Source organism: Bombina bombina, chromosome 6, assembly GCF_027579735.1.
Source record: "Bombina bombina isolate aBomBom1 chromosome 6, aBomBom1.pri, whole genome shotgun sequence".
Lineage (NCBI taxonomy): Eukaryota > Metazoa > Chordata > Amphibia > Anura > Bombinatoridae > Bombina > Bombina bombina.
This window is the reverse complement of record NC_069504.1, coordinates 795,993,195-796,020,511: the sequence shown is the minus strand read 5'-3', so window position 1 is coordinate 796,020,511 and position 27,317 is coordinate 795,993,195. Positions and strand designations below refer to the sequence as shown.

General features: G+C 38.4%; 1 protein-coding gene across 1 annotated transcript in view; it reads left to right on the top strand.

Annotated features, from left to right (window-relative positions):
- LOC128663672 (zinc metalloproteinase-disintegrin-like batroxstatin-1) overlaps nt 1–11,060 on the top strand; it is a gene marked incomplete in the record, with an annotated part of 230,860 nt that extends 219,800 nt beyond the window's left edge. Inside the window, 4 exon segments of the mRNA XM_053718114.1 lie at nt 1,910–1,954; nt 6,891–6,929; nt 8,142–8,207; nt 10,251–11,060. Coding sequence (XP_053574089.1) covers nt 1,910–1,954; nt 6,891–6,929; nt 8,142–8,207; nt 10,251–10,277 — 177 coding nt within the window.
- Nucleotides 11,061–27,317: the final 16,257 nt, after the last annotated feature.

Genomic DNA, 27,317 nt, shown 5'->3' with positions numbered 1-27,317 from the left:
TTAACAGGCAATCTAGCAATTAGAATACTTTTCAAAAGTTTGTGGCAAGCTCTTATTAAGGAACAGAAGCATCTCTGCATGTTCAGCTATAAGTCTGTTTCTGCTATCAGTAAGGACGTTTGACGCTAAGCTGAACAGTCTTTCACTTTTCACACTACTGCATGGGTCAGAAAGATATTTTTGGGTCATTACATCTCAGTTTATTAACTGCCCAGTACTTCCGGGGTTTGTCTGAATGAGGTACAGTGATCTCTCCCAGGTAGGCTTCCAGCAGTAAAGTAGCAGCTTTGGAGCACTGCTCTGACATACAATAATACAAATAACAGCAATTTGTATTGGCAGAACAGAAGTGAAGAATTGTTAGTTAAGTCTCCACTCCAGCTTAAAATGAAATGGGAACATGCAGTTTGAAAAACGCCACAAGATGGCATATGGGTAGGAATTGGAGGTATCGGTTTAAGTATCGGTGCATTTGCACGAGTACAAGTACTCATGCAAATACTTGGTATCGGCACCGATACCGATACAAGTATCGGTGCAACCCTAATCTGTGTATCACCTTTTGTCTGGTTTGTCATGATTACCTCAAGGAGACAAAAACATTTTATTTAATCATATATTTATTTATACATTAAAGCGACATGAAAACCCAAATTTTTTCCTTCATGTTTTAGATAGAGCATGCAATTTTAAAGATCTTTCTAATTTACTTCTATTATCTAATTTGCTTAATTCTCTTGATATCCTTTGCTGAAAGGCATATCTAGATAGGCTCAGTAGCGGCTGATTGGTGGCTGCACATAGATGCATCGTGTGATTGGCTCAAACATGTGCATTGCGATTTTTCCCCAAAGGATATCTAAAGAATGAAGCAAATTAGATAATAGAAGTAAATTGGGATGTTGTTTAAAATTGGATTCTCTATCTGAATAATGAAAGAAACTTTTTGGGTTTAATGTCCCTTTAAGTAAAATGGCCAGAAGGATTTTAAGGATGCTAAGAATTCTGGGTAATACCATGTCAAGGATGCATACAATATGTCAAATTTACATTCCATTGAGTTTAAATATAAGAAATTTAAAGGGAAATTAATTTGTTCTTTTGTGGTCTATTTTTTAAAATATTTATTTAGGTATTGAAAAAATGTATCTTATACTTTAAAAAAAAGAAGACTTTTTGTTTTTATGGTTGTAAAGGCATGACCCTATCTACCAACAAAAGTGTAGGAATTTCCGGAATCAGCCACTGAGTAATAATTTCAAAATCAGTTTAATTAGCTTTAACTTAAACTTTTTCCAGATCAAAAAATTATATTTAACAATGTTCAAATAGCATTCTTGCATATGATTAGTAGATTTGTTTTATTATTTAAAGTGATGGTACATTTTTGAAATTCTAGGACTTATTAGTTCTATAAATAAAGGGGACTTTAAGTTATCAAGTATAAAAAACGTCATGCTAAAAGCACCTTTATTTGCCCACAGGTTTATTCCAAACTGAGAGCCTCTGGCCACTCACAGCAAAATGCTATTTTCTCAATGAGGTGACATTTCCACCTCTTAGCCAATAGCCTGCTAGCCATATGGCATTATGCTTGAAAAATGAAATCACGCGATTGTTGATGCGTTACCATGATTTCAAGCCTGGGATTGGGTCATGGGGGACTGCCTATGATGCTAGACACGTCCCTCAGTGCGATTTCCTGTTAAACAAAAGAAGAATGGTAGGATGTTGTATGCCGTGCTAAGGGAATTAAAGCCCAGTGCTGTCAGGACGGAATGGAACATCCTAATGGTGCGAAGGGGTTAATGTCACTTTAATTCATCAGGATATTTGAAAATTATTAGCTTTTAAGGCATTGGATGCATTGCGATGGAATTAAATTTAACACATTTTCTTATGGTTACAGGCAAATCCTACCAGAGTGGGATATCAGGGTCCCCAATATACTATGGTAAGTAGGAAGACTGACACTCTAGGGGATAGCAGGTATAAAAGTAAAAAAAAAACTAACTTCCCTATTTGGGATTTTTCTAGAAATTTGTGGGGTGGTTTAGAACTATGTTATCATGAGAAAAATAGTGTTTACTGCAATCCTGAGAAACCGATATAAAAGAGGAAATAAACTCTATTGTTGCAAGAAAATAAATAATAGACTTGGAAATTATTTTGTTAATCCAAAAAAATAATATTGTTAGAAACTTGCTTAGTAATTGCTTTAAAAAAAAATTAAAATAAAAAAATCACAGATTAAAAGACTACAGAGTCCCCCAGCTAACTCCAAGTGTCACTGCCAAACTATGTATATACTGTATGTATTAAAAACAGTACATACAGTAAAGGTAAAAAAAATATTCTATGTTTTTGGCCCTTTCAATTTATCATGACATCCGTTTCATCAGGCATACATAAAATAGTGTAATTGAGGACCTGTTGTTTAAAACCTCTCCGATCAGGTGAGATGAGCTAAAATGATCCATCAGCACTGTGAGATTCCTAGTGAAATTTTCAAAATACAGATTTTGCTATACTTTTCAGGGAGCATTCCCTGCATTTCTGTATGTGAAGGAGAGACAATCCCAGTGCAAAAGCACTGCATGACATTACCGTTCTGCTGCATTTACACTTTGTGCTTTGTATTTTATATCACTTAACACTTCAGATTAGCCTTTATTAGAATTAGAATGGGAAGTCGCAGAGAGATGAGAGACGCCTTCCATAGAAAGTAATGAAGCTCTCTGGGATACAAAATTTCACGTGGGAGAGAGAAGGTAACTGGAGAACACCTGGGGCTGATATAAAGGCCCAGTTTGCTTCAATTACAAATTAAACAAATGTTTTCACTACAATTTAACTTGCTCTTTAGTATATATTACTTCTCTACTTAAAATAAATGTATTGTGATTTTTAAGCAAACTTCACCTGCATACAGCTGGAGAGAGAATTCAGTGAGACCAGCTTGTTTAACATACTTACAAAATTTCACATGGGATCTCCTTTGTTTAGCCAAGAAAACTGCCCTGTCCCTCCCACTTTCTGAAACTGTCAGTCTAAGTTTACAATAGAACAAATGCAAAGTGCAGTGTAATTTGTAAAAGATACACAGAAATATAGAACGTATGATCCTAATGTGTTAAAGTAACACAGAAACTTTCAAAACATAAATCAGAATTTGTAAAATTGCATCTGGATCTAAATGTAAATGGTTTACAATATAAATGAGAAAGTGCAAAGCTTAAATTCAATAATACTGAAAGGTCCCAATCTGAAATGTATAAAATGTATAGCAATATAAAATACAAAGTGTAAGTGTAACAAAACTCTCATATCAAGCAGTGCGATACTGAACTAGGCTTGTCTCTCGTTCACATACATAAAAGAGAGAGATCTCACAGTGCTGGAGAGTTCCGCCCTTTTTTATTTTGAGTATTCAGTGAGTCAAACCATTCAGACTCCTCATTATGTCCTATATTAATTACTACAAATACCACTAAAATCATATTAAAAAAACAAACAAAACACAAATTCAGCAAAATAATGTTCATAGAACTTGTATAATAAAAAAATAATATGAATACATTTTCAAAAGTGATATGCGCCTTCTTTCCTGGAGTTTTACTACTACCCATTCAGAGGTTACAAAATTGAGTTTCTCAAGAGTAAAGTGACAGAAAAAGCAAAACAAAATCAAACTGAAGAATGAGTTTATGCTGTAGTCAACTAACCTTTTTTATCTAAATCAATGCAATACTGACACCTAGTGGCCATATAAAGTAACTATAAAATTATTGAAATAATCTGTCTTCACTAGACGTGTGCACAGACAAAAAATTTAGATCAGACAAATTTTTTAGAACAAATATTCAGGGAAATTAATTTCCCCGAATATTCGTTGCATGTGCTATTCGGTATTCATTTAGTTTTAAGCCAACGAAAACAAATGTAAATGTTTAATGACTATCTGTGTTCATTGAAACTAATGTAAATGTTGCAAAGCTACAGGTGAAAAGGTTACCTGTAGCTTTATACTTACCTTTAGCGCACTGCTGAAATGTGCTAACCTGCTCCTCTTCACAGATCTTAGGTCGTGCTAATAGGAGGCTTAGCAAAGCAGATTCCAGGGCCTGCGCTTAAGGACCTCTGTGAAGAAGAGGAGCGGGTTAGAGTAGTATTTTAACCATATAAAGAAACCAAATAAATACTAAAGAATTTCATCAGTTTTTATTAGTTTTCTTTCAATTTTTGGGTGCATTCATTTCATGGAAAGGAAGCAAATATTTTGTTTGTTTACGAATCACGTTATGAAACAAATGTCTAGGGGCCGATTTATCATAGTGCGAGCGGACATTGATAAATGCCGACAGCATACGCTGTCTGTATTTATCATTTCACAAGTATTTCTTGTGAAATGCTTGTGCAATGCCTCCCCCGGCACATTTACGGCCAATCGGAAACAAACAGGGGGTGTTAATCAACCCGATCATATCCGATCGGGCTGATTGCTGTCACCCGCCTCAGAGGTGGCAAACAAGTTAAGGAGCAGCGGTCTTAAGACCGCTGCTTCTTAACTTACATTTCTGGTGAGCCTTAAAGTACGGGGGTAGATAAATCTACTCCCTAGTCTTCACAGTGGTAAAATCTGAATGTTAACTAAAATACTATTTGCTTTTTAATGAAGGGTGTATAGATTATGTTAAGGGAAAACTCACTATTGATTAAGATATATTGAGGGCCTGATGATAAAAGATTTTTCCTCTTGTAGAGAAATTGTAGTGCAGACTTCACATGCTAAAAAGGGTGGAACCCTCCAGCACTGCAAGATCTCTCACAAGCTTCTAGACAGGCTAATCTTGTCTAAGGGACGTTCCCTGCATTCCTGTATGTGGAGAGACAAGCCCAGTGCAATATAGCACTGCATGATGATTGTTTTGTTACACTTTTACTTTGTGCTTTGTATTTTATATGACTTGACCCTTCAGATTCAGGGTCCTTTCAGCATAATTACATTTACTGTAATCTTTGCACGTTATATTTTATATTTTAAGCTTCATAAGGTGAGAGGGATAGGGCAATTCCCTGGGCTAAACAGGAGAGTTCTCAGGGTATTTCTGTAGCTCTCTCACAATTCTTGTGAAATTCTGTAAACATTTTAAACACACTGGTCTTACTGAATTATCTCGCCAGCTGTATGCAGGTGAAGTTTACTCAAAATTCACAATACACATATTTAACGGACAGAAGAGTAATACATACTGAACTAGTGGCAAAGTAAAATTGCAGTACAAACATTTCAGTGAAAACAATCCTAAATACACTGCTGTGTACAAAATAGAAAGTGTAAAGTTTAAATGTAATAAAACAATCTGAAGTGTAAAGTAATATAAAATACAAAGCTCAAAGTGTAAATGCAGCAGAACTCTCATGTCATGCAGTGATATACTACACTAGCCTGATGATATCACTTAAACAAGATGATATAAAAATGACCCTTCAGCACTGCGAGATCCGTAGTGAAATTCTAGAAAGGCAGATTTTGCTATACTTCTCCAAGGGGATTGCCTGGTATTTCGGGGCTTGGATGACCTTGCTAGGCAGGATCAGACTGATATACGTCAGAAAAGTTCTCTTCTGTGAAAAGAACAACTGGGCTAAAAGATGTTGCTCCTAGGTGGTAATTCACCATAGAACAAGCAACTATACTATTGTTTGTTCTGCTTCTCTTTCTGTAAGCATTAAATAGAAAGTGCATAGCACTTAAATGTAAAAATACTGAAAGGATCCATTCTGAAGTGTAAACTAATATAAAATATATAGCACAAAGTATAAGTGTAACAAACCTCTCATATCATGCAGTTCTATATTGCACTGAGCTTGCAGTGCTGGAGGGTTCCACCCTTTTTCTTTTAGCTTTAAGTGAGTTCAGCTCCTGTGAAGTCTGCACTTTAATTTATCTAGAAAGCAGGAGAATCTTTTATCATCAAACCCTAAGTGAGGAGCTATTCCCTACACAAACATAATAACCCTTAATACCAAAAGAGGGACACTGAACCCAAATTTTTTCTATCGTGATTCAGATAGAGCATGCAATTTTAAGCAACTTTCGAATTTACTCCTATTATCAAATTCTTTTTATTTTCTTGGTATCTTTATTTGAAATGCAATAATGTAAGTTTAGATGCCGGCCCATTTTTGGTGAACAACCTGGGTTGTTCTTGCTGATTGGTGGATAAATTCACCCACCAATAAACAAGTGCTTTCCATGGTTCTGAACCAAAAAAATAGCTTAGATGCCTTCTTTTTCAAATAAAGAAAGCAAGAGAACAAAGAAAAATTGATAATAGGAGTAAATTAGAAAGTTGTTTAAAATTGCATGTTCTATCTGAATCACAAAAGAAAAAATTTGGGTTCAATGTCCCTTTAAGCAAATTGCAATGTTTTTAACATTTTACAAGCTTAATTATGTTTAATATGGACTTACATGTTCCCTTAAACGTATGATTAAGGGACAAAGAGAAGAAAAAAAAAAAAACTGATTCTGAACTTATAACAACATATATGTTATTTGTACTGTAAGATAAATACAATCCCCTCTTTTATTTATTTTCCACAGATTGTATGCTAACATTATCTCTGTACAGTGATTGTGGTATTACTTAACAGGAACCCCTGGCCTTGCCAAAATGCAATCTTTATATTGATATGTTCTGCTCAGCAGTAAATGTACTTGTAGTCTTATGAATAATACATATATAGCAAGAGGCATATTGCTTTGCATGTTCCTTGTAACTTGATTTTACTACATATTAATGTCTTATGTACTTCATTGACTTTGTTCTAAATGCTCATTTCCTTTGTTCTATTTCATGTGCATGTATTTTTCTTTCTCCTAGCAAACTCAGTCCTCGCCAGCTCCTTCACCAAAACCCTTGGTAAGAAATTAACTCTCTCAATCCTAGTCCTCTGCATATATTTGTTTTACGTAAGGTTTAACTCTAAGTGCTTTTTTAGAATTAGCAAAATACATAAATATGTAAACTCTGCCATCAATATAGAGAAGATTGATTTTATTTAATGTTTTAACTTTTATATTCTTTTAACTCATTAAGGACTGGAGTTTATTGCTTATCAAAGTGTAAAGTTTTAAGTTACAGCCTCCCTTGTTAGTTCAGGGGCTGTAAGGCTGGCAGTCCAATGACTCTCTTCACTATAGCTGAGAAAAACAGCAAGATTTATGGACAAGTTGAACATATGTATGTGTCAATATGGTCTTTAAAGGGATATAATAATGCAATAGTTAAGTGCTCTATTAGGTTTTAGTTTTGTTATTGTGTTGTAAATGCTTGAGTGTAACTACTCCTACAAAGTTTTAAACACATAACCTCCCACTAGCAAGTCGGTCCTGAACAGGAGATAGAACCTGATGATCAAAAACTGACAGAAGTCACACAAATTCTCTGGGTGCATTTTTAGCATTGTAGTGCAATGTATGGGTCCGTCCTTCACAGCCAGAACCCTATATAGCTAGATACACAACTCTCAGGCTAAAATGTGCAATTCTAAAATGTTTCAAGGGACTTTATTATACTAAGGACACATCTTATATCATCTCGCTAGAGCGGAGATCTTTAGATCATTGGGTCCATAGTCCGAGGTTAACAGCTGTATGTGTGTGTGCTAATTATGATTGGCTTACCGGCCTATCCCTTTAATTATGTATTTAACCCTTTTGCATTTGGTTAAACACATAATAAAACACTCAAACACTTTGGAATACTTTGCTATGGCAGTATTATGTTCCTTTAATGCCTAGGACCATATGATGTATATATACATACAGGTAGTGTTTACAAGTTAAATATAGGGACTCTGGGTAAATGTGCATATAAAGAACATATAAAGAATAACAATTAGAAAGTAATTTGGGAATTAGAAATTGTTTGAGTCTGGGAAACAAGCTTTAAAAGGGAATTATATCGTAGATAAAATATTTCCGCAATCTTGTAGTGGGAATTTTCTGCTCCATAAAATAGTGTGGGAGCTAGAAAAGCTTTTGCCAGTGGAGTCATAAGTAAATCTAGGGAGTCAACGCTGCTGGGCTGCTTTGTGTAATTCTCTTATTCTCCTGATTTTATATATTACAGAGACCCAATGCTCCTCCTCCCCCTGTGCCTACAAGCAAACCTGTCCTCCCTAGTGCCCCACCAAAGGTAAGTGTTCTGCCACATACAAATTCATACATACCTAAGTAAGGGATACCCTACCGAGGGCTTGCTGGGTAATCTGGCCCTCCAATGGTTTTCATGGGCTCTCAGCTCCAGTGAGCATAAAACAGACATCAGTAAGTTATCAAGAGCAGTCCCATCCATCTCATTAGGTAATTAAACATGTGTATTAGGACCCAGCCTATACCACCAATGGTTATCAGCTGTCCATAAAATAAAATCTTTTGTCCGTTTCCTTTTTAAACGATGTAGATGTTTTCTACAACATTTATGTCCCTTTGACAAAAATCTGTGCATTCATTATAAAATCTGTGGTAGCTGTTCTGTGTAGTCAAGGGTACCAAACACAGAATTTAAGAGGATGCAGAGTTGATTTCAAATTATTATCACTTGACCAGTCTAGCCTAGGCAGTTGCCTACATTGTCTAATAAAAAATCTGGCCCAGACTTCCATATCTAAAATCCATTAGCAGATTTTACTCAGGCAATTCTCATTTTCACAGTAGTGTATCTCTTCTTAAAGGGACGGTAAGGTAAAATTAAACTTTCATTCAGATTAGGCATGGAAACTAATGCCGAAGATGACGGCCGCCTGCAGTATTTGTCTGTTTTCAGAGCCAGATTGCTTCTTGTAAAAGTGAAACACACTAAGATCTGGATCTTAGTGTGTTTCACTATCACAAGCAGAAACCGGGCTCCGAAACTAGCCGAAAGTCGCTGGTGGCCTTCATTTTCGGCATTCGGTTCCTCACGAATGAGATGAATGCACATGCATAATTCAGATAGAGCATGCATTTTGAAACAGTTTATCAATTTACTTCTATTATCTAATTCGCTTTGTTCTATGGGTACACTTTGTTTAAACGCTCAGGAGCAGCTCTGCACTATTATAATCTAGCTGTTGATTGGTGGCTGCACATATATGCCTTTTGTCATTGATTCACTTGGAGTGCCAGGCAGGTGCACCTCTGAGTAAAAGTTTCTATCTGCAGATGCCTACTTTGTCCAGATTATTTAGGCCCAGATTTCGAGTGTCGCTCTAACAGTTATGCGTAAGCAAAAAGGGGTTTAAAGTGTCAAAAAACACATCATAAATACATTAAAAAGTACAGTTACACTCATAATAACACTATCTAATAAAATTATTAAAAAAAATAAAGGGCTCTAAGATATGAGGTCTCAGAGAGAAAAAAAAGGCAGGCAAAGGGCTTTAGCATAGACATAGGCCTCTATTTATCAAAGTCTGGCGGACCTGATCCGACAGTGCGGATCAGGTCCGACAGACCTCGCAGAATACGGAGAGCAATACGCTCTCCGTATTCAGCATTGCACCAGCAGCTCACAAGAGCTGCTGGTGCAACGCCGCCCCCTGCAGACTCGCGGCCAATAGGCCGCCAGCAGGGAGGTGTCAATCAACCCGATCGTACTCAGAGCAGGCGGACAGGTTATGGAGCAGCGGTCTTTGTGACCGCTGCTTCATAACTGCTGTTTCTGGCGAGTCTGAAGACTCGCCAGAAACACGGGCCGTCAAGCTCCTTTCGGAGCTTGATAGATAGACCCCATACTGTACATATACATGTCTAAATATGTATGTATATATCTGTATATATGTGTCTACATTTGTATTTATGTATTTAAATATGTATTTACAGACATATATACACATATAAATGCATATGTACAGTACACATGTATAGACAAAAGTCTATAGATAACATTCAAATAAAGATACCAAAAGAACGAAGAAAAATAGATAATAGGAGTAAATTAGAAAGTTGCTTAACATTGCATGCTCTATCTGAATCATGAAAGTTTAATTTTGACTAGACTATTAAAGGATACATAAAAGTCAGTAGTGTGTTGGGATGTACAGCTCTAGTATACTGTTTTAATTTGCACTATAAAGTGCACAGGGTGCTTGCTTGCCTGTTAATCAAGCTTGTGCTACTGACAGTTATATTCTTTTAATAATATGCTGTGCATATAATATATAATACAATTACACTAACTTATCTTTTTTTCTGTCAGGCATTGAAACCTCCAATCAATAAATAGAAGAGAGTGCTGAAAATATGAGATGTTGGACACTACTCCTGTATATAAGTTAAATCAGTTGTGGGCACTTAACATAGTACATATGGAGAACACATACCAAGTTTTTATCGTTTTATCCAATTCCCACTGAAGATAGTTTATTTTTATACTACGCTGGAAATTATATCTTTTTTTTTTTTTTTACCTGGTATGTTTAATTTTTATATTGACTAGCAACAAAATGCTTTATTGCGTGATAAGGAATATCTTGGAAAAGATAAAGCACAAGATTCTAGTCTGCCTTGAATATTTTTTCAAGTCGTTACGTTAATTAAAACCACAGGCCCAATTTGATTTTCTATATTCAGTAGTTCCCATATATTACTGGCTTAACGTCTGCCATATTGGTAGTATTTTCCCAAAATTCATTTAGCACAAAACCTTAAAAGTTGCCTATCAGGTTCTCTCAGTGTCAAATTTATTTCAAACGCGGTCTCCTGTTGTATTGAATTTGCACAAGAATAGTTTGCTTAGCAATTTGATTTTCATTGTCTTTTCGATGAACATTTTCTATTGCTTTGCAAACAGGTCCTATTCATTTATAGTTGGTTTTGATTTAAATAAACTATTTTATGCACAACTTGTCTCCCAGGCAGGACCTTGGAACAAACATTTTTCTTTTTCTTAGAAGTTAATCCGATACCTGCTTTGGCCTAAATGACAAGTGTTAATTGCCTTTTAAAAATCAAACTACTTTCAGAGATTAACCAGTTAACATAGAATAAAATACCATTTTTTTCAATACTCGTTTGTTTTAGTTTTACACACTAATTTTGATGCAGCAATATGCTTATCCGCTCATAATTGTCAATATCTATATCATTATCACTTCACATTGTTATAGAATTCTACAGCCTTTTCTCCAACATAGGTGTGTCCGGTCCACGGCGTCATCCTTACTTGTGGGATATTCTCTTCCCCAACAGGAAATGGCAAAGAGCCCAGCAAAGCTGGTCACATGATCCCTCCTAGGCTCCGCCTACCCCAGTCATTCTCTTTGCCGTTGTACAGGCAACATCTCCACGGAGATGGCTTAGAGTTTTTTAGTGTTTAACTGTAGTTTTTATTATTCAATCAAGAGTTTGTTATTTTGAAATAGTGCTGGTATGTACTATTTACTCAGAAACAGAAAAGAGATGAAGATTTCTGTTTGTATGAGGAAAATGATTTTAGCAACCGTAACTAAAATCCATGGCTGTTCCACACAGGACTGTTGAGAGCAATTAACTTCAGTTGGGGGAACAGTGTGCAGTCTCTTGCTGCTTGAGGTATGACACATTCTAACAAGACGATGTAATGCTGGAAGCTGTCATTTTCCCTATGGGATCCGGTAAGCCATGTTTATTACGATCGTAAATAAGGGCTTCACAAGGGCTTATTAAGACTGTAGACTTTTCTGGGCTAAATCGATTCATTATTAACACATATTTAGCCTTGAGGAATCATTTTATCTGGGTATTTTGATATAATAATATCGGCAGGCACTGTATTAGACACCTTATTTCTTAGGGGCTTTCCCAAAGCATAAGCAGAGCCTCATTTTCGCGCCGGTGTGGCGCACTTGTTTTTGAGAGGCATGGCATGCAGTCGCATGTGAGAGGAGCTCTGATACTTAGAAAAGTCTTTCTGAAGGCGTCATTTGGTATCGTATTCCCCTTTGGGTTTGGTTGGGTCTCAGCAAAGCAGATACCAGGGACTGTAAAGGGGTTAAAGTTTTAAAACGGCTCCGGTTCCGTTATTTTAAGGGTTAAAGCTTCCAAATTTGGTGTGCAATACTTTTAAGGCTTTAAGACACTGTGGTGAAAATTTGGTGAATTTTGAACAATTCCTTCATGTTTTTTCGCAATTGCAGTAATAAAGTGTGTTCAGTTTAAAATTTAAAGTGACAGTAACGGTTTTATTTTAAAACGTTTTTTGTACTTTCTTATCAAGTTTATGCCTGTTTAACATGTCTGAACTACCAGATAGACTGTGTTCTGAATGTGGGGAAGCCAGAATTCCTATTCATTTAAATAAATGTGATTTATGTGATAATGACAATGATGCCCAAGATGATTCCTCAAGTGAGTGGAGTAAGCATGGTACTGCATCATTCCCTCCTTCGTCTACACGAGTCTTGCCCACTCAGGAGGCCCCTAGTACATCTAGCGCGCCAATACTCCTTACTATGCAACAATTAACGGCTGTAATGGATAATTCTGTCAAAAACATTTTAGCCAAAATGAACCCTTGTCAGCGTAAGCGTGGCTGCTCTGTTCTAGTTACTGAAGAGCATGACGACGCTGATATTAATATCTCTGAAGGGCCCCTAACCCAATCTGAGGGGGCCAGGGAGGTTTTGTCTGAGGGAGAAATTACTGATTCAGGGAACATTTCTCAACAGGCTGAACCTGATGTGATTGCATTTAAATTTAAGTTGGAACATCTCCGCATTTTGCTTAAGGAGGTATTATCCACTCTGGATGATTGTGAAAAGTTGGTCATCCCAGAGAAACTATGTAAAATGGACAAGTTCCTAGAGGTGCCGGGGCTCCCAGAAGCTTTTCCTATACCCAAGCGGGTGGCGGACATTGTTAATAAAGAATGGGAAAGGCCCGGTATTCCTTTCGTCCCTCCCCCCATATTTAAAAAATTGTTTCCTATGGTCGACCCCAGAAAGGACTTATGGCAGACAGTCCCCAAGGTCGAGGGAGCGGTTTCTACTTTAAACAAACGCACCACTATACCCATAGAGGATAGTTGTGCTTTCAAGGATCCTATGGATAAAAAATTAGAAGGTTTGCTTAAAAAGATGTTTGTTCAGCAGGGTTACCTTCTACAACCAATTTCATGCATTGTCCCTGTCACTACAGCCGCATGTTTCTGGTTTGATGAACTGATAAAGGCGCTCGATAGTGATTCTCCTCCTTATGAGGAGATTATGGACAGAATCAATGCTCTCAAATTGGCTAATTCTTTCACCCTAGACGCCACTTTGCAATTGGCTAGGTTAGCGGCTAAGAATTCTGGGTTTGCTATTGTGGCGCGCAGAGCGCTTTGGTTGAAATCTTGGTCGGCTGATGCGTCTTCCAAGAACAAGCTACTAAACATTCCTTTCAAGGGGAAAACGCTGTTTGGCCCTGACTTGAAAGAGATTATCTCTGATATCACTGGGGGTAAGGGCCACGCCCTTCCTCAGGATCGGCCTTTCAAGGCAAAAAATAGACCTAATTTTTGTCCCTTTCGTAAAAACGGACCAGCCCAAAGTGCTACGTCCTCTAAGCAAGAGGGTAATACTTCTCAAGCCAAGCCAGCTTGGAGACCAATGCAAGGCTGGAACAAGGGAAAGCAGGCCAAGAAACCTGCCACTGCTACCAAGACAGCATGAAATATTGGCCCCCGATCCGGGACCGGATCTGGTGGGGGGCAGACTCTCTCTCTTCGCTCAGGCTTGGGCAAGAGATGTTCTGGATCCTTGGGCGCTAGAAATAGTCTCCCAGGGTTATCTTCTGGAATTCAAGGGACTTCCCCCAAGGGGGAGGTTCCACAGGTCTCAGTTGTCTTCAGACCACATAAAAAGACAGGCGTTCTTACATTGTGTAGAAGACCTGTTAAAGATGGGAGTGATTCATCCTGTTCCATTAAGAGAACAAGGGATGGGGTTCTACTCCAATCTGTTCATAGTTCCCAAAAAAGAGGGAACGTTCAGACCAATCTTAGATCTCAAGATCTTAAACAAGTTTCTCAAGGTTCCATCGTTCAAGATGGAAACCATTCGAACTATTCTTCCTTCCATCCAGGAAGGTCAATTCATGACCACGGTGGATTTAAAGGATGCGTATCTACATATTCCTATCCACAAGGAACATCATCGGTTCCTAAGGTTTGCATTCCTGGACAAACATTACCAGTTCGTGGCGCTTCCTTTCGGATTAGCCACTGCTCCAAGGATTTTCACAAAGGTACTAGGGTCCCTTCTAGCGGTGCTAAGACCAAGGGGCATTGCAGTAGTACCTTACCTGGACGACATTCTGATTCAAGCGTCGTCCCTTCCTCAAGCAAAGGCTCACACGGACATCGTCCTGGCCTTTCTCAGATCTCACGGCTGGAAAGTGAACGTGGAAAAGAGTTCTCTATCCCCGTCAACAAGGGTTCCCTTCTTGGGAACAATTATAGACTCCTTAGAAATGAGGATTTTTCTAACAGAGGCCAGAAAAACAAAACTTCTAGACTCTTGTCGGATACTTCATTCCGTTCCTCTTCCTTCCATAGCTCAGTGCATGGAAGTGATCGGGTTGATGGTAGCGGCAATGGACATAGTTCCTTTTGCGCGCATTCATCTAAGACCATTACAACTGTGCATGCTCAGTCAGTGGAATGGGGACTATACAGACTTGTCTCCAAAGATACAAGTAAATCAGAGGACCAGAGACTCACTCCGTTGGTGGCTGTCCCTGAACAACCTGTCACAAGGGATGACATTCCGCAGACCAGAGTGGGTCATTGTCACGACCGACGCCAGTCTGATGGGCTGGGGCGCGGTCTGGGGATCCCTGAAAGCTCAGGGCCTTTGGTCTCGGGAAGAATCTCTTCTACCGATAAATATTCTGGAACTGAGAGCGATATTCAATGCTCTCAAGGCTTGGCCTCAGCTAGCGAGGACCAAGTTCATACGGTTTCAATCAGACAACATGACGACTGTTGCGTACATCAACCATCAGGGGGGAACAAGGAGTTCCCTAGCGATGGAAGAAGTGACCAAAATCATTCTATGGGCGGAGTCTCACTCCTGCCACCTGTCTGCTATCCACATCCCAGGAGTGGAAAATTGGGAAGCGGATTTTCTGAGTCGTCAGACATTGCATCCGGGGGAGTGGGAACTCCATCCGGAAATCTTTGCCCAAGTCACTCAGCTGTGGGGCATTCCAGACATGGATCTAATGGCCTCTCGTCAGAACTTCAAAGTTCCTTGCTACGGGTCCAGATCCAGGGATCCCAAGGCGGCTCTAGTGGATGCACTAGTAGCACCTTGGACCTTCAAACTAGCTTATGTGTTCCCGCCGTTTCCTCTCATCCCCAGGCTGGTAGCCAGGATCAATCAGGAGAGGGCGTCGGTGATCTTGATAGCTCCTGCGTGGCCACGCAGGACTTGGTATGCAGATCTGGTGAATATGTCATCGGCTCCACCTTGGAAGCTACCTTTGAGACGAGACCTTCTTGTTCAGGGTCCGTTCGAACATCCGAATCTGGTTTCACTCCAGCTGACTGCTTGGAGATTGAACGCTTGATTTTATCGAAGCGAGGATTCTCAGATTCTGTTATCGATACTCTTGTTCAGGCCAGAAAGCCTGTAACTCGAAAGATTTACCACAAGATTTGGAAAAAATATATCTGTTGGTGTGAATCTAAAGGATTCCCTTGGGACAAGGTTAAGATTCCTAGGATTCTATCCTTCCTTCAAGAAGGATTGGAAAAAGGATTATCTGCAAGTTCCCTGAAGGGACAGATTTCCGCCTTGTCGGTGTTACTTCACAAAAAGCTGGCAGCTGTGCCAGATGTTCAAGCCTTTGTTCAGGCTCTGGTTAGAATCAAGCCTGTTTACAAACCTTTGACTCCTCCCTGGAGTCTCAATTTAGTTCTTTCAGTTCTTCAGGGGGTTCCGTTTGAACCCTTGCATTCCGTTGATATTAAATTATTATCTTGGAAAGTTTTGTTTTTGGTTGCAATTTCTTCTGCTAGAAGAGTTTCAGAATTATCTGCTCTGCAGTGTTCTCCTCCTTATCTGGTGTTCCATGCAGATAAGGTGGTTTTGCGTACTAAACCTGGTTTTCTTCCGAAAGTTGTTTCTAACAAAAACATTAACCAGGAGATTATCGTACCTTCTCTGTGTCCGAAACCAGTTTCAAAGAAGGAACGTTTGTTGCACAATTTGGATGTTGTTCGCGCTCTAAAATTCTATTTAGATGCTACAAAGGATTTTAGACAAACATCTTCCTTGTTTGTTGTTTATTCCGGTAAAAGGAGAGGTCAAAAAGCAACTTCTACCTCTCTCTCTTTTTGGATTAAAAGCATCATCAGATTGGCTTACGAGACTGCCGGACGGCAGCCTCCCGAAAGAATCACAGCTCATTCCACTAGGGCTGTGGCTTCCACATGGGCCTTCAAGAACGAGGCTTCTGTTGATCAGATATGTAGGGCAGCGACTTGGTCTTCACTGCACACTTTTACCAAATTTTACAAGTTAGATACTTTTGCTTCTTCTGAGGCTATTTTTGGGAGAAAGGTTTTGCAAGCCGTGGTGCCTTCCATTTAGGTGACCTGATTTGCTCCCTCCCTTCATCCGTGTCCTAAAGCTTTGGTATTGGTTCCCACAAGTAAGGATGACGCCGTGGACCGGACACACCTATGTTGGAGAAAACAGAATTTATGTTTACCTGATAAATTACTTTCTCCAACGGTGTGTCCGGTCCACGGCCCGCCCTGGTTTTTTTAATCAGGTCTGATATTTTATTTTCTTTAACTACAGTCACCACGGTACCATATGATTTCTCCTATGCAAATATTCCTCCTTAACGTCGGTCGAATGACTGGGGTAGGCGGAGCCTAGGAGGGATCATGTGACCAGCTTTGCTGGGCTCTTTGCCATTTCCTGTTGGGGAAGAGAATATCCCACAAGTAAGGATGACGCCGTGGACCGGACACACCGTTGGAGAAAGTAATTTATCAGGTAAACATAAATTCTGTTTTTATTCCACATTATCAGATACATTTCGAGTTCTGCAGCATTACTGCTGAGTTTTACTGCATTATTTGAGCTGTATAGCATCACTGTACCATTAGCATCCTTGTCGTGTAATTGTACAGCATTATAGTATATTTCTAAAGCGCTAACATGAAGTTCTACAGCATCTTGTAGCAATTCAGTATTGCTGTACAGCTTATTAGCATGAATTCCACATACTTGCCATAGCTTTATACATTATAACATACAATAGTAATATTAACGGGGCATTAAACTTTTTAAGATGGTGATATAAAATGATAAACTGTATATATATATAAAAAAAAAACTGCAATATACTATCAATATTTATTTCGTCTACTTTTCCTGTAATTCCATTCTGAAACTGTGAGCATTTCAGTTACTGTTAGAAATGGAAGTGCAGAATACTGTTATATTCCACTCAGCCATTAGTTGCACACTCAAAATACCTATTTATAACTGTCCCTAATTGGCCACAGGAGAGCAAGTAACCTAAGTTACAACATGGCAGCTCCCATTGTTTTATAGACATTAACATTTTACACTTACAGTTATTTGTCACTATTTAAACTATTATACAACTTTAAAAATACATCTACTTGTTATTCTCAGACTAATCTTTTCTTTGAATGCAGCATTCTATCTATCATTTGTTTAGTGTTTAATGTCCTTTTAATGTAGAGTTGTTACATCATAAATAATTGAATAGTTCTACGAAAATATTATAAAGCTAAACAGCATTACAGTAGTCCCCTAAATGATAAGCTAACAGTTCTTCAGCAGTATCAAATTATGTTTATTTACTCTACATTACTGTGAAATATATAAAACATTACTGTAGAGTTCTACAGTGTTAGAATGCCATTCATTTTAAGCTTACCTTTTAATTTAACATTATTGTGCAGTTTTACAGCGTAATTGAGGAGTTCTATATTATTGTAGAGCTCTATCATAGAGTCAGAATGCATCTCTATAGAGTTTTACATTGTCACAATATCACACAGTTTCACTGCGTTATTATAGGTTATTTTAGCATTATTAAATAGTCCTACAGCATCATTGTAGAGGTCTATAACGTTGATATAGAGTTCTACTGCATTATTATATACGAATGCAGAATTTATGTACATGTCTACAGCACTCTCTTCATTTTTTTTTTTTAAATACTCCGTATTTCTTATTTTAATCATTACAATTGAGTTATAGATTTGTACATTTTAAACGCTCATCACACCGCCATCTAATTTCACCATTGGTTTTTAAAAATTAAACTTTATTTAAAAATGCTTGGTAGTTGACATACTTGTGTTCTATGCATTATGCAGGTAGTAGAATAAGGGCTATTTGTTATTCTTTTGTATAATGGTAAACTGTCTGGGGTGCTACTTTTTCTGTGAATTTTTTTGGGCATTAACATTCTTTTATTAAGGTCAATGTTGCTGGGGGTTTTTGTTTTTATGCGTTCTCCCCGAAATTATCAATATGTATATAGAGGTTGTAAATAAATTAATTTAATAGGTTATGGAGATTTTTTTATTCAGAGTTCTTACGAGTGATATAGGACGTATGGGAGGTTTATATTAGGTTAATAGGGTTGACGTTATATAAATGAGAAAGTTGTGTATTTAATTCAGAATTACCATCTGCATTTAATAAACAACAACTGAAGCTCTTGCCCCAAAATATTTTGTTTAAATTACTTCAGCTTGGCATTTGGCTTTAAAAACTTATTTTTAAATCTTAAAATTCTGTAATTTGGTTGCCAACATATAACTGGTTAGGAATCATTTTTAGTATCTCAAGTTTTTGTGTGTGTATATATATATATATATATATATATATATATATATATATATATATATATATATATACATACATACATGCATATACATATATATATATATGTATGTGTATATGTATGTATGTACTGTATATATATATACAGTATATATATATATATATATATATACATACATATACACATATATATATATATATATATATATAGGGGCAGATTACAATTTAAGATTATTTAACGATCCCGCTCAATTACTAGTAAGGTTTTTGTGCGCAAACACTTGCAATAAACCCCTTTTCACTTGTGCATAACTGTTAGCACTCCTCTCGTAATCGGACCCTTAGGAGACGATTTATCATTGTGCGGGCGGACATAATCTGCTGTAGAGGATTCTAGTGAAATGCTTGTGCAATGCCGCCCCCTGTATAATCTCAGCCAATCGGCCGCTAGCAGGGGGTGTCAATCAACCCGATCGTATCCGATCGGGCGGATTGCTATCCACCGCCTCAAAGGTCTTAAGACAGCTGCTTCTTAACTCCTGTTTCCGTTGAGCCTGAAGGCTTGCGCGGAAACAGGTGCATACGGGGCATGATAAATCGGCCCCTTAGTGTTTTCAAAATATATATGATTAAGTATGAAAATAAAAAAATCAATTTGCTTTCAAATGGTAATTCTGTTTTAAACAGGAACACCACCACATATACAGTTTTAAACTAAGACTAATTAGATTGCCATATGCAGTTATTTTTTTCCTTATCAATGTTTCAGGCAATGCTTAAGTACTATATACTTTCTAGAAATGATATTTGTTGCTGAGTTTGGATTAAATGATGTAGAATTTGAAAAGTGTTTTATTTTAATAATTTGTTTATTATTGTTATTATTAAATTAAAATTTTTATCATTTGTGGCTATTTTTTTTTTTTTTTAAGAAATCAGTTGCCATAAAATTTGTATCTGCTATTTTACATGTTAACAAATATACAAACATTCTTGGAAAACTAGTATAAAAAAAGAACTATAGAGAGTGCAGATACAGACGCTGATGACAAATCTGCCAATAAAAATTCCAAGATGAAAAATCTGGCAAGTGGGAGATAAGTAAATGTGTCAAAGTCAGAGAAAAAAGGACAAATCAAAACTATGGGGCCGAATTATCAAATGGCGGGCGGACATGATTCACTGTAGCGAATCATGTCCGCCCGAAATCGCTAAATGCCAACAGCATACGCTGTCGGCATTTAACATTGCACAAGCAGTTCTGGTGACCGCTACTTCTTAACTCCTGAAGGCTCGCGCAGAAACAGGGGGTATTCAGGGCCATTCAGCCCCTAAGTGTAGTGCACTAAGATAACAGGAACACTATGGGCTCGATTTATCAAGCCCTTCTCCTCCCTATGACTGCGGGTTCTCACAATAGAACCAGCAGTCACGATTTATCAAGCAGTGGTCACCAGAACGCTAATTCCCTGCCTCTTCTCCACCTCTTAGGTGGAGAATTTCAATCTTCCCCTTCTCGTCCAACCGGGGGATTGACGGCTCCTGCCTGTGCGTGATTGGCTGTTCATGGGCAGGGGGCGGGATTGCACGTAAGCGCAAAATAGAGCTTATGAGCAATGTTAAATTCAGGCAGTGGAGAGCTGGAGTGGACAGGGGTGAATATGTCCGCCCCTGTCCGCCCTTGCTTGATAAATCGAGTCCTAAGCAGTGAGAAATAGACAATGAAATAGAAACAAGTGGCATGACCATAAGATCATTGTGAAACATGACATGCACAACATTACATTGGTACGGTGCCCCTGTCCTTACAAAGCCGAAAAGGCAAAACAGGACACCTAAAGTGAGGTAACAACTTGGACAATTCATACTTAAAGAAACATTAAACATGAAATATTTCTTAATAAGAACACTGTTTAAAGATAAAAAGGCTGTGGGCAGAGCCTGCGCTTGGAGCGGTAGGACATGTTTCTGTGAAGCTCCTGCTTATACTTCACTAAATTCGACTATTATAAATAGGTGATAACTTTCCTATCTGGAAGCAGAAATAGCCTACACTCTTTGCCAGAGTTTAGGAGCGGATATAATGACAAGCCTGACCTATGATATCCAAGTAAGCCGAATACAACTTTTTCTAACTAGGCCATAACTGATTCATGGACAGAGAACTACGTGGCTGAGGCTGCCGCACACATCCCCCCCAGGTCTCTAGGTTACAAAGTACACAGGTACCTTTTTGCACAATAAAAACAAAATCAAGATTAATACTCCATTTGGGGAACCTTATATAGTGACCTTACCAAAGCGCTGAAATAACCACTGACTATATCAAACATGGCGGCACTAGGCGCGTGGGAACATTGCATGCAATCTATCCTTGATAATTACTTTCGGGAGCTGACATGGGACCTACAAAGAATACTGAGCCCATTGCTCCAGAGTACAACACTGAAGGGAGACTTGAATGACATAACCCCTCAAGAGATTAATGGCGACATCTGAAACGGAGATCAGATGACCATAGAAGAACATACTCCACACTGTGCAGTGGAACCGTGCACATCACTCGTCATGGCAAGCGATAACTATCTGGCTTCTACTCACAAAGATGCGGCCCTATATGACACCGAACAGTCATGGGAAGCCCAGACCGTGCAGTCTGAGAAAATTCCTGGCTGTTTTTCGGATGCGTTTTACCTCAGCTCCCTGCATAAGCGGCATGGGGCCGCAAGTAACATGGAGCTATTGAAAACTTTCAATCAGGAGATCTCTTCTCTCAAACATAGCAGCCCACTTAAATACCATCTAATTGCTGATACCACTAGAAGGAAAGTATGGGGAATATCCCAGCATGGCGGCAAGTACATACTTAAATATTCTACCCCCAAAAGAAGGAGAAGAGGGACTTTGACATTAAACTCCAATCGTGGTGGCCGGGACAGCATACTATGTATACATTATGAGGCACAAACAAACTTAACCTCTAGACTAATGCCACTTTATGTTGAGGGTCCAAGCCATAGGCAAACTGTACAGGTTGTGCATATGTATTACAGATACCACACATTAGTGCTCAACAAACATGCTCCCCTTAATTAAATATATAAATGTTGCTCTGGTTTTATAATAGTATAGAGTCCGAAAGTGACTTTTGAAATATGTACAAGTAACAATAGTTTTGTCATAAAGGTTGTTAGAGAGTCCCATAATAATTAGCCACATTTTTCCCTTCATAATTATCGTGTGACTAAATGTTGTTAAAAGTAAAATGAGGTTCTTCTCGAGGTATACATATATACATATTGAGATGGGTACAGATCCAAAAGTGGTATATTATTCTCTACCTTCTAATAATGATTTTTACAGGTGGTCAAGGGTCCAAGAGTGGTCCAACATAATACAAAATAAAGATAACTTTAAAAGTAAAATGTTGAGGTACTACACAATATTCCAGGTTATGACTGTTTGTTCTAATAGAAGCTCTTATGTGAGCCTAATTGTACTTATAGATCATGTATTGCAGTGCAGTTTGACTATACTCTGTGGGGCCCATTTATCAAGCTCTGAACGGAGCTTGTGGGCCCGTGTTTCTGGCGAGTCTTCAGACTCGCCAGAAGCAGCAGTTATGAAGCAGCGGTCTTTAGACTGCTGCTCCATAACCCTGTCCGCCTGCTCTGATGAGGCGGACAGGAATCGCCGGAAATCAACCCGATCGAGAACGATCGGGTTGATTGACACCTCCCTGCTGGCGGCCGATTGGCTGCGAGTCAGCAGGGGGCGGCGTTGCACCAGCAGCTCTTGTGAGCTGCTGGTGCAATGTTAAATGCGGAGAGCGTAGTGCTTTCCGCATTCAGCGAGGTCTTGCGGACCTGATGCGCACTGTCGGATCAGCTCCGCAAGACCTTTAATAAATAGGCTCCTGTATGTTCAAGAATCTCAATAAAAAATTTAAAAGGCATTTCTGCATTAAAAAAAAGGAAAAATCTGTTTGTTTTGAAACCCACAGGTAGTGTATGTTTGTGTACAACTGGACCTTAAAGGGCCCGTAAATACCAACAAAAAAAGCACATCTAATTGTTTTTTAAAAACAAACTAAAATATATGACCACATTTGTATGAAAAATAACCTTTTGAACAATGTAATATTTTACCTTCAAAAGTCCTGTCTATGAGTTGTGTCCGATACAATGACGAGACACCCTAAAAGGAAGGCAGAGCTATCATGCCTGTGAGCATGTCCCCAGACCAAAAGAAAATACCCACAGGAGCGTGCACGTAACAGCAAGTACAGTTTACTTGTGACTGAGCTATGTGATGTTCCAGCACTGCCCTGTACAGGCGCTGCCCAGGTGGCAGAGTGTTTTACCCCACAGTTTATGGTATAAGCTTATTATCCATGTCCTAAATCTTTGTGGTACAACAATATTAACAAATAAGGCTGTGATAGGACAATACACAGATAATGGATGAGCCTGGGGTTGCAGAATGCTAAATGATCTTTGGATGTAAACTAGAGTCATTATGATACCTTCAGTTTAAATGCCATTAGAAAAAAAAAAACTTGTAAGAGATCTTTTCAGTGGCTTTATATAACCCTGTGGAAAATGGATAGACCTGACTGCCAAATTACAGAATTATCCCAGATTTAAATCTGCGTGTTTTGGGGAAGACTGTTTCATAATGAAGTACAGCTTTGCGCTGTGGGAGGTATTTTATTCAGGTTAATAATCGAGTATTTCCACTTCCTCCCGGCATTACTATATGCGCTGCAAAATTCTCCGTAATTTATTGTGAGCTCATTTACTATCGAATAGAAATCAATATTTTTTTCTGCACAGAAAACGCTATTTCTCTATCAAAATATTAAAGGGACATGAAAACCACATTTTTTTCTTTCATAATACAGATAGAGAATACAATTTTTAAAAAAGGTCCAAATTTCTTCAATAATCAAATTTGCTTTGTTCTTATGTTATTCTTTGTTAAATAGATATCTAAATAGATAGCATGCACATGCCTGAGCACTACATGAAAGTGCTACCATCTAGTGCTCTTGCTGATATAAAACATTTTTGCAAAACTGCTGCTATATAGTACTGCAGACATGTGCACACCCCTGAACTAACCTTCCTGCTTTTCAACCAAGAATAACAAGAAAAATAAGAAAATTTGATAGTAGATGTACATTTAAAAGTTGTTCAAAATTGTATGTTCTCGCTGAATTGTGAAAGAACAAATTTGGGTTTAATGTCCCTTTAATATAGAAGCTTCCATTTTCTGTACCAATATCCCCCTTTTGCTGTAAACTGTTCTGTAAATGGGTCTCAAAATCTGTCGCCCAATTTGAAGAAACAGAGAAATTAATCTGGAATTACTATCCATCATAGTCTGTAATAAAAGGAATGGTGATGATCTGATTAAGGAGCTCTGGTCGTTTTTTACTATCAAAGAGAGATCAATCTTTTTTCTTCAGAATGTTTGGGCTCAATTTATCAAGGTCTACGACTGCAGGTTCTCACAAGAGAACCCGCAGTCAGTATTTATAAAGCAGCGCTCATTAGACCGCTGCTCCCTAGACTCTTCTGCACCTCTTAGGTGGAGAATTTAAATCTCACCAGTCTCATTTGACCGTGGAAGATTGCGTGATTGGCTGTGTGCGGGCAGGAGGCGGGATTGTACACAAGTGCAAAATAGCGCTAGTGCAATCTTAAATTCTAGCAGTGGATTGCTGCCCGGCAGAGACGAGCTGGAGCAGACAGAAGTGAATATGTACGCCCCTGTCCTGCCCAGCTTGATAAATCGAGCCCTATTTCTCTATGAAAAAATATATATAAAAGGGACATTAAACACTAAAATGCTAGCTAGAATGATGCATTCAAAGAAAAGATTAGTCCGAGAACAACATGCAGATGTATTTTTAAAGTTTCAGTAAATATTGACAAACTTAAAGGGACACTGAACCCATATTTTTTCTTTCGTGATTCAGATAGAGCATGCAATTTTAAGCAACTTTCTAATTTACTCCTATTATCATTTTTCTTTGTTCTCTTGCTATCTTTATTTGAAAAAGAAGGCATCTAAGCTTTTTTTTTTTGGTTCAGAACTCTGGATATCACTTTTTATTGGTGGATGAATTTATCCACCAATCAGCAAGGACAACCCAGGTTGTTCACCAAAAATGGGCCGGCATCTAAACTTACATTCTTGCATTTCAAATAAAGATACCAAGAGAATGAAGAAAATGTGATAATAGGAGTAAATTAGAAAATTGCTTAAAATGTCATGCTCTATCTGAATCACAAAAGAAAAAATTTGGGTTCAGTGTCCCTTTAAGTGTAAATTTAGTGTCTATAAAAGAAGGGGAGCTGCCATGTTGTAACTTAGGTTACCGTCTCTGCTGTAGCCAATTAAGGACAATTATACATAGCTCACTAGAGTTTGCAGCCAATGGTTGTGTGGAATATAACAGTGTTCTGCACTTCCATTTCTATCAGGAACTGAAAAGCTCACAATTTTAGAATAGAACTACAGGAAAAGGGGGACAAAATAAATATTGACAGTATATTGCAGACTTTTATATATATATATATATATATATATATACACACACACAATTTATCATTTTATATTACCATCTCAAAGTGTTTAATGTCCCTTTAATATAGAAGCTTTCCATTTTCTGGAGCACTATCACACTTTTGCTATAAACAGTTCTGAAACTGAAATTGCGTTGGCACCAATCAGTCTTAAATGGGGATTTAAAATATTGGATCCACTAGAGCTTCTTCAGCTAAAAGCTACTTAACGTATACTTGGCAGAACTCCAACATCTGAATATCTGAGAGCTCTATTTTTTCTTATATTCGTCACAGTAGCACTGATGTCACAGAGAATCCATGCTTGTGCACTGCAGATCAAGAAGGGAATAAGCAGGGTATCAATGTAGACGAACATATACATTGACGTTTCTAGGGCTTGGTACATATTGTTAAAAACCGCAACATTGTATTTAAAGATTTTAAACATGCAAACTATTTAGCTTCCTAATAAACAGTTTAACTATGTAAACACTGCCTAAATTAAATATTACGCTATGGAAAGCGCATAATATCCATTTAACCCTTTGAGTGCTAAGTACTTTCCTACCTGGGTGCTAAGCTAATTTAAGTTTTTTTTAATTTTTTGAAATATATTTTGTTTTTAACTTTTTTTGTTTTTCAGATCCCTAAGACTTACACCATTGGAAAGGTTAGGCGATTACCTTTTGAACCGTGGGTCTTGGGGATCTGTAGCTGCTTAGATGTCTGAGATCCAGACTTCTAAGCAGCATGCCCCCTTTCCCTATACTTGTCATTGTCAAAGTTGTGCGGTGACGTCATCACGTTATTGCACGTGACGTCACCACGCAAAATGTGAAGCTCCGGCGATGCCTGTAACTATACAGTCCCGATCGCCGGGGTAGGAGCGGGTGGGAGCCCCCAGATATCCCTCAAGGTGGGAGAGTGCTAGCGACAGCTCTGAGCCGTCGTTAGCACCTGAGGGGTTAAAGACTAATTGCTCACTGGTTGATAAGCCAAACTACTACTGATTTATTAATGGACAGTGAGACACATCACAAGAATGAATACATAAAAAAAAATTGGTACATTTTTTATATATATTCAGTATATATATTGTATATATATGTGTTTTATATTTACTGTTTTTAGATAAAAAAATAAACAAGACTTTTATATCCCTGTGTACTGCCTATTATTTTTCATGCACACTATGGCCTAGATTTGGAGTTCGGCGGTAGCCGTCAAAACCAGCGTTAGAGGCTCCTAACGCTGGTTTTGGCCGCCCGCTGGTATTTGGAGTCAGTGATTAAAGGGTCTAACGCTCACTTTTCAGCCGCGACTTTTCCATACCGCAGATCCCCCTACGCCATTTGCGTAGCCTATATTTTCAATGGGATCTTTCTAACGCTGGTATTTAGAGTCGTTTCTGAAGTGAGCGTTAGAGCTCTAACGACAAGATTCCAGCCGCCTGAAAATAGCAGGAGTTAAGAGCTTTCTGGCTAACGCCGGTTCATAAAGCTCTTAACTACTGTACCCTAAAGTACACTAACACCCATAAACTACCTATGTACCCCTAAACCGAGGTCCCCCCACACCGCCGCCACTCGATTAAAATTTTTAACCCCTAATCTGCCGACCGCCACCTACGTTATACTTATGTACCCCTAATCTGCTGCCCCTAACCCCGCCGACCCCTGTATTACATTTATTAACCCCTAACTTGCCCCCCACAACGTCGCCGCCAGCTACTTAAAATAATTAACCCCTAATCATCCGACCGCAAATCGCCGCCACCTACGTTATCCCTATGTACCCCTAATCTGCTGCCCCTAACATCGCCGACCCCTATATTATATTTATTAACCCCTAATCTGCCCCCCTCAACGTCGCCGACACCTGCCTACA